This window comes from Neoarius graeffei, chromosome 9 (genome assembly GCF_027579695.1).
Source record: "Neoarius graeffei isolate fNeoGra1 chromosome 9, fNeoGra1.pri, whole genome shotgun sequence".
NCBI classification, from domain to species: Eukaryota; Metazoa; Chordata; class Actinopteri; order Siluriformes; family Ariidae; genus Neoarius; species Neoarius graeffei.
This window is the reverse complement of record NC_083577.1, coordinates 89,780,454-89,796,160: the sequence shown is the minus strand read 5'-3', so window position 1 is coordinate 89,796,160 and position 15,707 is coordinate 89,780,454. Positions and strand designations below refer to the sequence as shown.

At 42.4% G+C, this 15,707-nt stretch overlaps 1 protein-coding gene across 1 annotated transcript in view; it reads right to left on the bottom strand.

Annotated features, from left to right (window-relative positions):
• wnt10a (wingless-type MMTV integration site family, member 10a) overlaps positions 1 to 15,707 on the bottom strand; it is an 80,184-nt gene that overhangs the window by 23,638 nt on the left and 40,839 nt on the right. Inside the window, exon 3 of the mRNA XM_060930438.1 lies at positions 11,273 to 11,670. Within this exon, the coding sequence (XP_060786421.1) occupies positions 11,273 to 11,670 (398 nt within the window). The remainder of the gene's footprint in view (positions 1 to 11,272; positions 11,671 to 15,707) is intronic.

Below are 15,707 nucleotides of genomic sequence, written 5' to 3'. Positions count from 1 at the left end.
GCCACATATGGCATTTCCCATGATGGCCAAAAAGATCAATTTTAGTCTCATTTGACCAGAGAATCTTCTTCCATGTGTTTGGGGAGTCTGCCACATGCTGTTGGGCAAATTCCAAATGTGTTTTCTTAAGCAATGGCTTTTTTTTCTGGCCACTCTTCCATAAAGCCCCGCCCACTCTGTGGAGTGTATGGCTTAAAGTGGTCCTATGGACAGATACTCCCATCTTCACTGTGGATCTTTGCAGTGCTTTCAGTGTTGTCTTTGGTGTTTTTGTTGCATCTCTGATTAATGCCCTCCTTGCCTGGTCTGTGAGTTTTGGTGGATGGCCTTCTCTTGTCAAGTTTGTAGTGGTGCCATATTCTTTCCATTTTGCTATAATGGATTTAATGGTGCTCCTGAGGATATTCAAAGTTTGGGATATTTTTTATAACCCAACCCTGATCTATACTTCTCCACAACTTTGTCTCTGACCTGTTTGGAGGCTCCTTGGTTGTCTTGTTGCTTGCTTAGTAGTGTAGCAGAGTCAGGGTCCTTCCAGAACAGGTTGATTTATACAGACATCATGTGACAGATCATGTGACACTTTGATTGCACACAGGTGGATCTTAATAAACTAATTATGTAACTTATGAAGTGAATTGGTTGGACCAGTTTTTATTTAGGGGTTTCATACAAAAGGGGGTGAATACCTATGCACCTTCCAGATTTATGTTTTTTCATCTTAATTATTGTTTGTGTCACGATAAAACAACAATTTGCACCTTTAAAGTTGTCGGCATGTTGTGTAAATCAAATGGTGCTAACCCTCCAAACATCCATTTTAATTCCAGCTTGTAATGCAACAAAACAGGACAAACACCAAGGGGGATGAAAACTTTTGCAAGACACTGAATAATCTGGAACATATCTGGAATTATGTGCTGAACAAAAAAATATTAAAAACAAAATGTGTTTGATATTTTAGATTCTTCAGAATATCCAGCATTTACCTTGATGATGCTTTACACACTATTGGCATTATCTTAACCAGCTTCATGATGTAGTCACCTGGAGCACTTTTCAATTAACAGGTGTGTCTCGTCAAAACATAATTAGTGGATGAGCTTCTTGCCTTCTTAATGCATTTGAGATCAAACAGTAAATAGTAAACAATAAAAATACAGTAAATAGCCCTGTTCAACACCACAACTATAGTAATCCATATAGCATTATGTCAAGAACCACACAACTAAGTAAAGAGAAATGACATCCATCCTTACTTTAAGACATGAAGGTCTCTCAATCTGGTGGCACAGTGGTGTAGTGGTTAGCACTGTCACCTCACAGCAAGAAGGTTCTGGGTTTGAGCCCAGCAGTCGATGGGGGCCTTTCTGTGTGGAGTTTGCATGTTCTCCCCATGTCTGCGTGGGTTTCCTCCGGGTGCTCCGGTTTCCCCCACAGTCCAAAGACATGCAGGTTAGGCTAACTGGTGGCTCTAAATTGACCGTAGGTGTGAGTGGTTGTTTGTCTCTATGTGTCAGCCCTGAAATGATCTGGTGACTTGTCCAGGATGTACCCTGCCTCTTGCCTATAGTCAGCTGGGATAGGCTCCAGCTTGCCCACGACCCTGCACAGGATAAGCGGTCATGGATAATGGATGGATGGAGGTCTGTCAATCCAGATAATTGCAAGAATTTTGTATGTATCAAATGGAATTTCAAAAAAACATCAAATCCTCTGATGAAACTGGCTCTCCTGAGAACCATCCCAGGAAAGGAAGACCAAGACTTACTTCAACTGAGAGGATCAGTTCATTAGAATTATGAGCCTCAGAAATCACCAATTAACATCACCTCAGATGAGAGCCGACATGAATGCTTCACAGAGTTCAAATATCAGACATATCTCAACATCTGAACATCAACTGTTAGGAGGACACTGCATGAATCAGGCCTTCATAGTCACATCGCTGCAAAGAAACAACTACTGAGGGAGGACAATAAGAAGATAATTGCTTGGGCCAAGAAACATAAGGAATGGACAATAGACCAGTGGAGATCTGTACTTTAGTCTTTTTTTCCTGCAGGGTCACAGGCAAGCTGGAGCCTATCCCAGTTGATTCTACTCAGTAGAAGTAAGTCTGGTATAAATCTGGGGACAAACACAACTTCACAAATTACAGACCTGTTTCTTTACTTCCTCAATTCTCCAAAATTCTTGAAAAACTATTCAATAACAGATTAGATAAATTCATTGAAAAATACAAACTACTCAGTGATAGTCAATATGGATTTAGAGCAAACAGACCAACAGAGATGGCACGAATGGAATCAATTGAAGAAATCAGTAACTCTATCGATGATAAGAAATATGTTGCTGGGATATTTAATGATCTTCAAAAAGCTTTTGATACTATTGATCATGATATATTAATTAATAAGATGGAACAATATGGGATAAGGGGAGTTGTATTAAATTGGATAAGAAGTTATTTGAGCAACAGGACACAATTTGTGAAGTTGGGTGACTCTGTCTCAACTTGTTTAAATATTGATTGTGGTGTCCCTCAGGGGTCAGTATTGGGTCCTAAACTGTTTATTCTTTATATAAATGATATGTGCAATGTATCAAATATATTTAAAATGGTATTATTTGCAGATGACACAAATATGTTTTGTTCTGGAACAAATTTACATGAGTTAGAAAACATAATCTCTTCAGAATTGTACAGGTTAAAAAGTTGGTTTGATCGAAATAAATTATCATTAAATCTGTCTAAAACAAAAATCATGTTATTTAATAATTATAAAATAAATAGGGCAATAAATGTACAGGGGCGGCACGGTGGTGTAGTGGTTAGCGCTGTCGCCTCACAGGAAGAAGGTCCTGGGTTCGAGCCACGGGGCCGGCGAGGGCCTTTCTGTGTGGAGTTTGCATGTTCTCCCCGTGTCCGCGTGGGTTTCCTCCGGGTGCTCCGGTTTCCCACACAGTCCAAAGACATGCAGGTTAGGTTAACTGGTGACTCTAAATTGACCGTAGGTGTGAATGTGAGTGTGAATGGTTGTCTGTGTCTATGTGTCAGCCCTGTGATGACCTGGCGACTTGTCCAGGGTGTACCCCGCCTTTCACCCGTAGTCAGCTGGGATAGGCTCCAGCTTGCCTGCGACCCTGTAGAAGGATAAAGCGGCTACAGATAATGAGATGAGATGAGAATAAATGTACAGGTAGATAGTGTTGATATTGAAAGAGTTTCTAATAATAAATTTCTTGGGGTAATAATAGATGATAGAATTAATTGGAAATCACATATAAAATACATACTAATGAAACTATCAAGAAGCATATCTGTGTTGAGTATAGCTAAGCACGTCCTGGACTATAATCCACTCCACATTCTTTACTGTTCCCTGGCTTTACTGTACTTAAATTACTGCTCAGTGGTGTGGGGAAATACGTATAAATGTTCACTTCCTGCAATAACTATACTTCAAAAAAGAGCTATAAGAATAATTCATAGTGCTGGTTACCGAGATCATACTAATTCACTATTCTTAAATTCAAAATGTTTAAAATTCAAGAATATTATAGAACATAAAACTGCCTTAATAATGTACAAAGTAAGGAATTATAAAGTACCAAGGAATATCCAAACAATGTTCTCCGATAGAGAGGGGGGCTATAATTTTAGGGGGAAATTGAAATTTAAAATTCGCAGTGCTAGGGCAACGTTAAAAATGTTCAGTATTTCTATTTGTGGAGTAAAGCTATGGAACAGTTTGAATGTGGAGCTCATGAAATGTACGACTATAAACCAGTTCAAAAAAAGGTATAAGGAACAGATCTTTGAGGTATATGGAGGAGGAATTACAATAACATGCTATTGATAATATAAGTGTATATATGTGGGTATGGGTACATACGAATATATATATTATATAAAATGTATTTTTGTATATATATATAATATGCATAATTGTATATAATATATAAGCATAATATGCATAATTATGATATGGGTGTCTGTGTACGTATGGATGTGTATAGTTATAGGTATGTGTATATGTGTAGATGTATGTACTGTATATATGTATTGTATGTGTGTACATATGCATAACATAAGTATTTGTATATATGATTTGATTTGGTCGATATTATACCATGTTGGTATGTCTTGGTATGTTGGTATGTTTTCTTTTTTTGTTGCTTTTGTTTTCTTTTGTATATATAGTTTATTATGGTGGAAAGTGACGTTTGATTAACGGTGGTATAGAGGGTTAGGATTTGATAAGTTATTTACTTCTTCCTAATCCTTTCTGAACATTATTATGTTACTGCCTTGTGGCTACGCTATTCTGTTTGTTTATGACGATGTTTTGATGATTGCATTTTTTATTTTAATTTTTGTTTTTTTGTTTTTATATCTTCTTTACTGTTCAGAATCAATCAATCAATTATGGATGAGAGGCAGGGTACACCCTGGACAAGTCACCAAATCATTGCAGGGCTGACACATGGAGACAAAAAAACATTCACACTCACATTCACACCTACGGTCAATTTCGAGCCACCAATTATCCTAACCTGCATGTCTTTGAACTGTGGGGGAAACCAGAGCACCCGGAGAAAACCCACACACGCCCCTTTTCCACCAAAGCAGTTCCAGGGCTGGTTCGGGGCCAGTGCTTAGTTTGGAACCAGGTTTTCTGTTTCCACTGACAAAGAACTGGCTCTGGGGCCAGAAAAAACGGTTCCAGGCTAGCACCAACTCTCTGCTGGGCCAGAGGAAAGAACCGCTTACGTCAGCGGGGGGCGGAGTTGTTAAGACCAACAACAATAACAAGACTGTGAAAGATCGCCATTTTTAAGCAGCGAGAAGCAGAAGCTGTACAAACGCGAAGTCATCCATTATTATTTTTGTTGTTGTTGCTGCTGCTGCTTCTTCTGTGTTGTTTTTGCTTTGATATTTGCGCCAAGGTTTATGCAAACATAGCGATGTAACTGACGTATACAGCGACGTAATGACATATACAGCGACATAATGACGTATCTTCCCTTAGCACCGCGAGCTATGGAAAAGCAAACTGGTTCTCAGCTGGCTTGCAAGTTGAACGAGTTGTGAACCAGCACCAGCACTGGCCCCGAACCAGCCCTGGAACTGATTTGGTGGAAAAGAGGTAACAGACACGGGGAGAACATGCAAACTCCACACAGAAAGGCCCATGTTGGTCACTGAGCTCAAACCCCGAACCTTCTTGCTGTGAGGCAACAGTGCTAACCACTACACCATGCCACCCTGTACTTTAGCTTGACAAGTCCAAATTTGAGATTTTTGGTTCCAGCCCTCATGTCTTTGTGAGATACAGAAAAGGGGAGTTGATGGTATCTGCTTGTGTGGTTTCCACAGTGAAGCATAGAGGAGGAGGTGTTATGGTGTGGAGATGCTTTGCTGGTGACACTGTTGGCAATTTATTCAAAATTGAAGGCACATCATCAACATCACTACCACAGCATTCTGCAGCAACATGCCATCCAATCTGTTTTACATTCAGTGGACCATCATTTGTTTTTCAAAAGGACAATGACACAAAACACAACTCCAGGCTCTGTAAGGGTGATTTAACCAAGAAGAAGAGCTGCATCAGATGACCTGGCCTCTACAATCAGCCAAAATAAATCCAACTGAGATGGTGTGGGATGAATTGGACTGCAGAGTGAAATAAAACCAGCCAAAAAGTTCTCAACATGTACAGTGGTGCTTAAGCTAAACTAAAAGCAATACACAGACAGACAGAGTGGAAACACCCATTTAATCTCCTGGGGACTGAGTATGGGTCTCCACGAGGGATCTAAGAGACTCCAATGCACGTTGCAAGGTCCAGACAAGATACATAGGTCCTCCATAGAAAAAATAAAGTCATCTACAGGTTAGAACTCCCACCTCACTCCCGTATGTCTTCAGCTTTTTATGTGTCCTGCCTTACAGTGGTGCTTGAAAGTTTGTGAACCCTTTAGAATTTTCTATATTTCTGCATAAATATGACCTAAAACATCATCAGATTTTCACACAAGTCCTAAAAGTAGATAAAGAGAACCCAGTTAAACAAATGAGACAAAAATATTATACTTGGTCATTTATTTATTGAGGAAAATGATCCAATATTACATATCTGTGAGTGGCAAAAGTATGTGAACCTCTAGGATTAGCAGTTAATTTGAAGGTGAAATTAGAGTCAGGTGTTTTCAATCAATGGGATGATTATAGCTTCTCCCCAAACTTGCTTAATTGCAATTAATAATGAAGATATGGAGTAATTAAGCCCTAATGAGCAGTTTCCACACAAATCGCTACTTCTCCTTAATACTTCATCGATTTTGATTCTTTCTGGCATGAAGGTAGGGGTACCTAGGGTGCATATAACTTCTACCCAGATTAGCTTCATTACAATTATTAAATAAGTTATGGACTAATTAATCTTTAATAAGCAGTTCAACAAAAATTGCTTTTCTTGGTCAATTACCGTTTTGGATTCCGGTAAATAGGTCAGTATTCCTAGTGTGAATATAGCTTCTATTTATAGCTTGTATATAGTGTATATAGCTTGCAACATTTATTGCACAAGGTGGCCGACTTTAGATGGTTCCTTCTGGATTAGACAGAGCCAGAGTTAGTTACGCCGTCATTGATGGGCTTGTGATAATTGTGGAAGCATATGCACATTGCATATTACACATTTAATACAAACAATAAACTTATCTTAACGGAGTCATTCTAACACATTATCGTTTCTATAATAACAGTTTATTCACAGGGACTTGTATGGTAATCCCTCCACATAATCCAAGACTAATAATAAACACAGTCAGTGAAGCTGTGAGCTGTATGTTCTGGAGCTGTTTTGAGGTTTCAATGGCTTCGAAAGAGTTTGAGTTTATTGAACAAATAGCTCAATATTGCAATGAAATATGTGACTGATGGATTTGCTAAAGTTTTGAATATTTCAATGCTGCATTTTACTGAAATTGTAGCACAACCCAGGCTCCTAAGTTGTCTTAAATCAGTCACCTGTGAAATTAACCAATTACAATTTAACCAAACTCATGTTAAAAAGTAATTATCATACAGTGCAATGGCACCATTTTTTCTTGACATCTGCTTGGTTTCATCTGACTGCGGAAGCCGTCATCTGGAAAGAGCTTAAAAAGCATGTCCAGGATCTTGCCAAATTTCTGTTGAAAAAACACATCCACACCCACCTGCATCACCCCAAACCACGTGGCAAAATGTGTTTGGGTCTGCTGAGACCATGGTATAAGTTTTTGGATATAATTCTAAAAGCTATGTTTGGTGCGGAAACAAGACGCATATATAGTGCGCATACGCCAGCTCGCATGCAGCCTGCAACAAATGCTCCTGATCCTTTTTCTCTATTTTTCCTACTTGCCTTATCTTCGTTTTTATTTTCCGTTACCATAACACTTTAATCAAGCCACTATGAGGGTTGCAAGAGTTTTGGTGTTTTTGCTCGCAGTCGTAAAACTTTTTTTCAGCGCAGCCATGCAACAACTCTGCGCCGCCCACATTGTTTACACCAGGGATCAGCTGATTGAACTGAAGCCGGCCACTCTAGCGACAAGACCGGAAGAGATCCCTGCGGTAATTTGGCGGAAAACACATAGAGGATGCAGAGGAAATAAGAAGCTATGGAGGAAGAGGGTGGCTTTGAGACAACGGAAGCTTATTGAAAAATCTTATAAGCCGTGTCTCCCCTCTATCATCATGGGGAATATGAGGTCCCTCGGGAATAAAATGGACGAGCTGACGGCACTGGCCCAGAGTCAGATGGAGTATTAGGAGTGCAGTTTAATGTGCTTCATGGAGACATGGCTGCACCGGGATGTTCCCGACGACAATGATACAATCAGGGGCTTTCACACGGTGCGTGCAGACAGAGACTGTGCCAGGAGTGGTAAGCGCAAAGGGGGAGGGCTTGCCATTCTTGCGAACAACCAATGGTGTAACCCAGCTCACATCACTGTGAAGGAGCGCATCTGCAGCCTGGATGTTGAACTGTGTGCTGTCAGACTTCATCCATATTATCTGCCCAGGGAGTTTTCTAATGTTATCATGGTGGCTGTTTATGTTCCCCCCGCTGCAAACCCGAACACTGCTTGTGACACTATTCACTCTGCAATAGCCTGGCTACAGACTCAACACCCAAGTGAATTCATTGCTATCTCAGGTGACTTTAATCATGTTAATTTGGACAAAACACTTTCCACTTTCACCCAATTTGTGAACTGTCCTACCAGAGAGGGAAGAACAATAGACCTACTGTATGCTAATGTTAAAGAGGCTTACAGCTCTTCCCCCCTCCCCCCACTGGGCAGGTCAGACCACAACCTGATTTACCTCTCCACCTGCTATGTGCCTCTAGTGGAGAGACTGCCCACCACATCAAAGATAGTGAGGAGATGGACAGATGAGGCCAGTGAGACACTGCAGGGATGCTTTGAGGTGACAGACTGGCAGACACTGTGTGAGCCCCATGGAGACGACATTGATGGGCTCACAGAGTGCATCATGGGATACATCAACTTCTATGTGGACACCATTGTCCCAGCTAGGACTGTCAGCTGTTACCCCAACAACAAGCTGTGGGTAATGAAGGATATCAAAGCCCTCTTAAATGAGAAGAAGAGGGCTTTCAGAGCTGGCAACAAGGAGGAGGTGCGAGGAGTACAGCGTGAACTGAGAGCAACGATCAGGGAGGCCAAGGATAAGTACAGGAGGAAATTGGAGTAGAAACTCCAACAGAACAACATGAGAGAGGTGTGGAGTGGAATGAAGACCATCACTGGTTACAAGCCAACCAACAGTGAATGAGTGGATGGCAATGTGGAAAGGGCGAATGAGCTGAATCTCTACTTTAACAGATTCGATGCCGTGACCCCAACCCACCACCACCACTCTTCTGCAGGATGGCTACAACCATACACTTTACATTCTCTCCCCTCCCCCGCCTCTTCTTGCCCAACCTCATCCCCATTTCATGACCTCGCTTGCACCTCCTCAATAGACCCCCTGGCTGAATACAGCCCCCCAAGAAACACCTTCATCCCTCCCCCACCCATCACCCCCACACCGATCATCAGTGAGGAGCAAGTGAGAAGACAGCTGAAGAGACTCCATCCAGGAAAATCAGCAGGCCTGGATGGTGTTAGCCCCAGGGCCCTGAAGACCTGTGCCCTCCAGCTAAGTGGAGTACTTCAGCATGTCTTCAACATGAGCCTGGGTCTTCAGAGGGTCCCTGTGCTGTGAAGATGTCATGCCTCATCCCTGTACTGAAGAAGCTGCATCCCAGTGACCTCAAAGACTACAGGCCCGTGGCATTGACGTCACACATTATGAAGACCCTTGAGAGACTCATCCTGGAGCAGATCTGGCCTATGGTCCAACCACTTCTTGACCCCCTTCAGTTCACCTACCAGCCCCATCTTGGAGTGGAGGACACAATCATCTACCTGCTCAACAAAGTCTACAGCCACCTGGACAAGCCAGCCAGCACTGTGAGGATCATGTTTTTTTATTTCTCCAGTGCTTTTGACACCATCCGGCTGGCTCTGCTGGGTGAGATATTGACAGCGATGCAGGTGGATGCCCCACTGGTGTCCTGGATTGTAGATTATTTGACTGGCAGACCACAGTATGTGCGCTTGCAGTGCTGTATGTCAGACAGAGTGATCAGCAACACCGGGGCTCCGCAAGGGACTGTCCTTTCTCCTTTCCTTTTCACTCTCTACACCACTGATTTCAACTACTGCATGGAGACCTGCCACCTCCAGAAATTTCCTGATGACTCTGCAGTGGTTGGACGTATTACCGGTGGTGATGAGAGCAAGTACAGGATGGTAGTGGACAACTTTGTCATGTGGAGCAAGAAGAACCACCTACAGCTCAACGTGATGAAGACAAAAGAACTGGTGGTCGATCTGAAGAGAATCAGTGAACCCTGTTAACATCCAAGGGATCAGTGTGGACATGGTGGAGGAATATAAGTACCCGGGGGTGTACTTGGATAATAAACTGGACTGGTCCAAAAACGTGGACACTGTATATAAAAAGGGCCAGAGCTGTCTCTATTTTCTGAGACAGCTGAGGTCCTTCAACATCTGCTGAACGATGCTGTGGATGTTCTATGAGTCTGTGGTGGCCAGCGCCATCCTGTACACTGTCGTCTGCTGGGGCAGCGGCTTGAAGGTGAAGGACACTAACAGACTCAATAAGATCATCAGGAAGGCCGGCCATGTTGTAGGCGTGTAACTGGACTCTCTGACAGTGGTGTTGGAGAAGAGGACGCTGTCCAAAATAAAAACAATCTTAGACTGTCCTTCCCACCCTCTACATGAGGAGCTAATCAGCCACAGGAGCACATTCAGTAAACGGCTAATTCTTCCACGCTGCACAACTGAGAGACACAGGAAATCATTCCTACCTGTTGCTGTCAAGCTGTACAATGCCACTGTATAACTGTGGTACACTGTCTTACCATGTATACTGTATCCTTAACTCAGGTGCAATATGCAGGTATGTACAGATATATAGGAATCACTGTATATAAAATCACTTCATTTTACTTAAGTTATTGAACTTATTTACATTTATTTTATTTTTATTTATTCTTTTTAAGACTATTTTATCTTCTATTTTTAGACATGTTTACTTCTTCTTTGATTCAGGAGCTTGGTTGCAAATTTGAATTTCCCTTCAGGGATTAATAAAGTAATTCTGATTCTGATTCTGAAGACAGCTGCTCACCCAAAGAACACCATAGCTGCAGTGAAGCATGGTGATGGCAGCATCATGTTATGAGACTGCTTCTCTTCAGCTGAGAATGAATATTTCCAAATACCAATCTACTAAAAATCTGAAGGCCTGTGTTTAACAGCAGAAGAAGAAGAAACATTTTACATTCCAGCACAATAACAACCCAAAGCACAAATCCAATTCAACAAAGGAACGGCTTCAGAAGAAGACTGATGTTTTGGAATGGCCCAGTCAGAGCCCAGATCTAAATTCTACTGAAAGTCTGTGACACGAAGAGGGCTGTGCACAGGAGATCCCCTCACATGAGATTTGATAAATCTGGAGCATTTTTGTAGTTAAGAGTGGAATAAAATTGTCAAATCAATCTTTTTTCCTCTTCTTGTTTTGAACTTGAATGCTGTTGTTGTTTGCTATATCATATTAAATTTGTAAAAAGACATACATATTTACATACATAGAGTTACACACCTGTCGTCCTACACGGTTGTTGTGCAGTCTCATCCGGGCGTGGATGTCCCTGTAGGTCTCTCTCGAGTCCAGGAAGTCTTTAGAGAACTTCTCCCCGAATTCCACGTTGGGACTGCACCCCCCCCACTCCCACTCCTCCATGGCTCCACCCCCTCTGGCTCCCCCATTGTCCTCCAAGACACCCCCTCGCTCCTCCATCACCCCGTGCACCATGCCCTTACCACGATGGATGGCCTCTAGCTGCAGTCGGTTGAGTTTCTGACGGAAGACTTCTTCATTTCCACGCCGCTTCTCGTCACAGCTGCATGCCTTCAGTTTTCCCATAGAGCAGGCATTAGAGACGGAATGTAACACACCTGCTGCAGCAATAGCGTATGCAAACGCACTCTCCCTGAATCCTGATGTATACACACAGAAAGAAAATACACACTTAAAACACTCAGCACTCACTTGTTTTACCAATCAGTACAGAAATCCTCATTATTATTATTATTATTATTATTATTATTATTATTATTATTATTATTATCTCATCTGGCCAACAGATGATGAGCTTATGCCATCATGTGTTGTCCATCGTCCGTCCATCATCCAAATTTCATGAAAATCACTTATTCTTTCTCAATCTAAACCCATTTTTATTCGTTTTGGCAGGAAGGTCGGTCTGCCTGGGGTGCATATACCTTCTGCTCAAATTTACATAATTGCAATTAATAATGAAGATATTGTGTAATTAAGCCCTAACGAGCAGTTTCCACTCAAATCGCTTCTTCTCCCTCAATTTTTCACTGATTTTGATTCTTTTTGGCATGAAGGTAGGGGTACCTAGGGTATGTCAGTAAACCTGCCAATTTTGACCAAACTACAAACATGGACTCTATGAACTACACTTCCAAGAACTCACAGTGCCCTCTGTCTCCTGACTATTAACCACAGCTGTCACTCATCACCCTATTAGTCCCTCTGCCTCCCCACTCTTACACCACTTCACTGTGAAGTATCATTCTGCCTTTCCCAGTACATACCGAGCCTTGTTTATTTCTGACTGATGCACGTTTTCTCGACTTTAGCTTCTTCTCTCTCGTTTACTCTCTTGCCTGTCCTCGTTTGCCCTGTTTGCCATTCACCCGACCATTCCTAGTTCTTTGACCCTGATTCATGTCTCACGTTTTGGCTTGTTCACTGTTTGCTCTACAGTCCTCTTCTGCGTATATGTCCATAAGTGCCTGCACCATGACAGGATACTTTGCCATCATGGATGTAGCAGAAGAGGCAAAGCAGACAGCTCTCAAAGCTCAGGGAGGCTTGCTAGGAGAGCATCAGCAGATGCTAACTGACCTCAACACCAGGGTGTCACAACTAGCAACTATGATGTCGCAGGCCCTCCTACTGTGTTCCAAACCAGCTCTGAGCCCAGCACTACAACTCCCTGCCCCGGAAAAATTCAGTGGAGAGCCGCTCGCATGTAATGGTTTCCTCCTCCAGTGCTCAATGTACTTTGCTACCATGCCAAACCTGTCTGATGAGTACAAGATGGCTAAATTTTTCTCTCCTTTCTCATGGGTAATGCCCTTTGATGGGCCAGTGCCATCTGGAACAATGGCAATGGACCCATGAAAGCCTATGAACCGTTTCTTGCCCAAGTTAAGAGGGTTTTCGATCATGAACCTGAAGGCATTGAAGTAGGTGAAAGTTCTTCACTGGGACAGAGATAAAGAAATCAGAGATTCTCAACCCCAAACACTTCCCAATGATCTTCCGCCCAGTCTCCTATATGTACCCAAGCATCTTAGGAGCAAACTGATTACATGAGCCCATGCCTCACCAGCCACTGGACATCCTGGCAGCCAATGCACCCATCAGATGATCAGGAATAAGTACTGGTGGGAAAACATGCTCACAGAAATCAACCAGTTCATCTCCTCATGTTCCACCTGCGCCCAAGCCAAAGTTCCCAGCACACCTCCTGATAGCAAACTTTGTCCCCTCCCTGTTCCTCAGAGACCCTGGTCCCACATTGCCATTGATTTCATTACAGATCTCCCCCCTTCACTAGATAACACAACCATCATGTTAACCATCGACCGTTTTTCCAAAGCCCTCAGACTCATTCCATTACCTGGCATCCCCACAGTGTCCTAAACTGCAGAACTGTTGTTCTAGCAAGTGTTCTGTTATTATGGTCTCCCAGAAGACATTGTCAGTGACAGGGGTGGACAGTTCACTTCACGCTTCTGGAAGAACTTCATGGAGAGATTTGGAGTGTCGGTGAGTCTTACATCTGGATACCATCCTCAGTCCAGTGGCCAGGTCAAAAGGGCAAATCAGGAGATTGGCTGTTTCTTAAGAATATTCTGTATACACAACCAGAGGGATTGGGCATGCTTCCTTCCATGGGCCAAGTATGCACAGAACTCCCTCAAGCACTCGGCAACCCAGTTAACACCATTTCAGGACATACTCAGCTACCAGCCACCCCTGTTCCCTTTGGATGACTCATCCAACCAGGTTCAAGCCATAGAGGACTGGGTCTCATGCAGCCAAACAGTTTGGGAAGAAGTACACCAACTTATTGAGATGGTCAATGCCAAGTATAAAGAGTATGTGGACAAACACAGAGCAGAAACACCCGTATACAACCCAGGGGACAGTATGGATTGCAAGCAAAAATCTCAGAGAATCCAATTCCTGCAAGAAATTACAACCAAGCAAGAAATTACAATCAGGCCATTCAAAGTCACAGAACGCATCAACGAAGTGCTGTATTGGCTAGAGGTCCCCCCTCACAGCAGACTATCACCCACGTTTCACGTATCCTGTTTGAAACCTGCCAGCCTGGGCCCTCTCACTACTCCTACTCAAGCGAGTAGGACGCTTCTTTGCTTTGCTCCTGCTTTCTTGATCTTTATTTCTATACTTTACTTTCTCATTGAATTTCCACTATTTTTTTTCTCATTTTATTTTTCATCTTTATAAGCTTTTAATTTAATTTAAATTTAATTTCCACTATTTTTAAAAATGCCAGGGAGCAAAAAATCCTGCAGAAAATGCATGGAACTAGAACAGAGGATTTCTATTCTGGAATCAAAGATTGATGCTCTGCCAAAGACGGACGAATTAAAAGCGATATCTCAGGAAAGGAGTACAGAAACAGTGGCTGAGAATGCAGAGATTGCACTCCGACAGACCGAGGACATTGCAGATCAAGTGGAAGAATTCATCAATCAAGCTGGGCAAAATGTGAGTACAGAAAACTGGCAAATGATGGGTGGTAAGCCCAAAAATAAAAACAGAAGAGTAATTACTTCAACACCAGCTCGTTCTACAAATTACAATAGGATCTACAATCCTATGGAAAATCCACAGCCCATAAGGCTTCAGAACAAATTTGAATGCCTCAGGGATGTGGAAGAGGATTTTTCAAGCGGACAAACACATAGTAGAAAGAGATCGCACCAAGATCGAAGAGCTGTGAGAAGAGGCAAAAAGCAGCTCGTAACACCACCTGATCCCACAACCCTTGTTCTTGGTGATTCCACTGTAAGACAATTAAAAGGTTATGGGATGATTATTTGTTGCCTGCCAAATGCATCCATCTCTGACACCAAAGACAGCATTTTGAAACTCATGTCCGAGCATAAAACTATTAAACGTATTGTTGTGCATGTGGGAGCAAATGATGTTTTCAGAGAACAGCTGTTTGTCCAAGATGATTTCAGAAAACTTTTTTCTGAGCTCTATAAGACTGGAATTCAATCTTTTATCAGTGGCCCACTCCCAGCGAGAGGAAGTTTTGCTTTTTCTCGACTCTTCAGTCTTAACACCTGGCTTGGAAAAACTTGTTTTTCATTTGGTATGAACTTCATAGACAATTTTAACCTTTTCTGGAATCACAGAGAATTTTACAAGCCAAATAGCACTGAACTCAGCTGGATTGGAGCCAAAGTCTTAGTAGACCATTACAGACTTGCAATCTTTTCTCAGCCAGCACTGAGGAAAACAGTTGATAAGATGTCGCAGACTGACATAGTTACAAAGCCTAAACAATCATCTTTGCAAGTCGTCATCAAGGACACACAGACATCTGACCTGCAAGACTCCCAACATTCAAAGACAGATGACTCCACTTCCCCTCGGATGGATTTCCCAAATAGCATGAAAAAATTGCTCCCAATGGCTACACTCTCTTTTTCCAGCCCAAATCTGTCGCGACAAGCAGTGTACCCAGTTCATCAAAATGGTGTTCACCCAGGACTTTCAGCTGGCTACAAATCTTTTTCACCATCCAAAAGATACATGTCATCTCCAATCCTTTCACCCTCAAACCAAATGGAACATTTAGAAAGTCTTGTTTGATGTACTCTGGGTCCCTGCAAATGGATGTAGTGTTGAAAACCAGCTGGGACCCAATGTGCCTATGCCACTCTCTATTCCT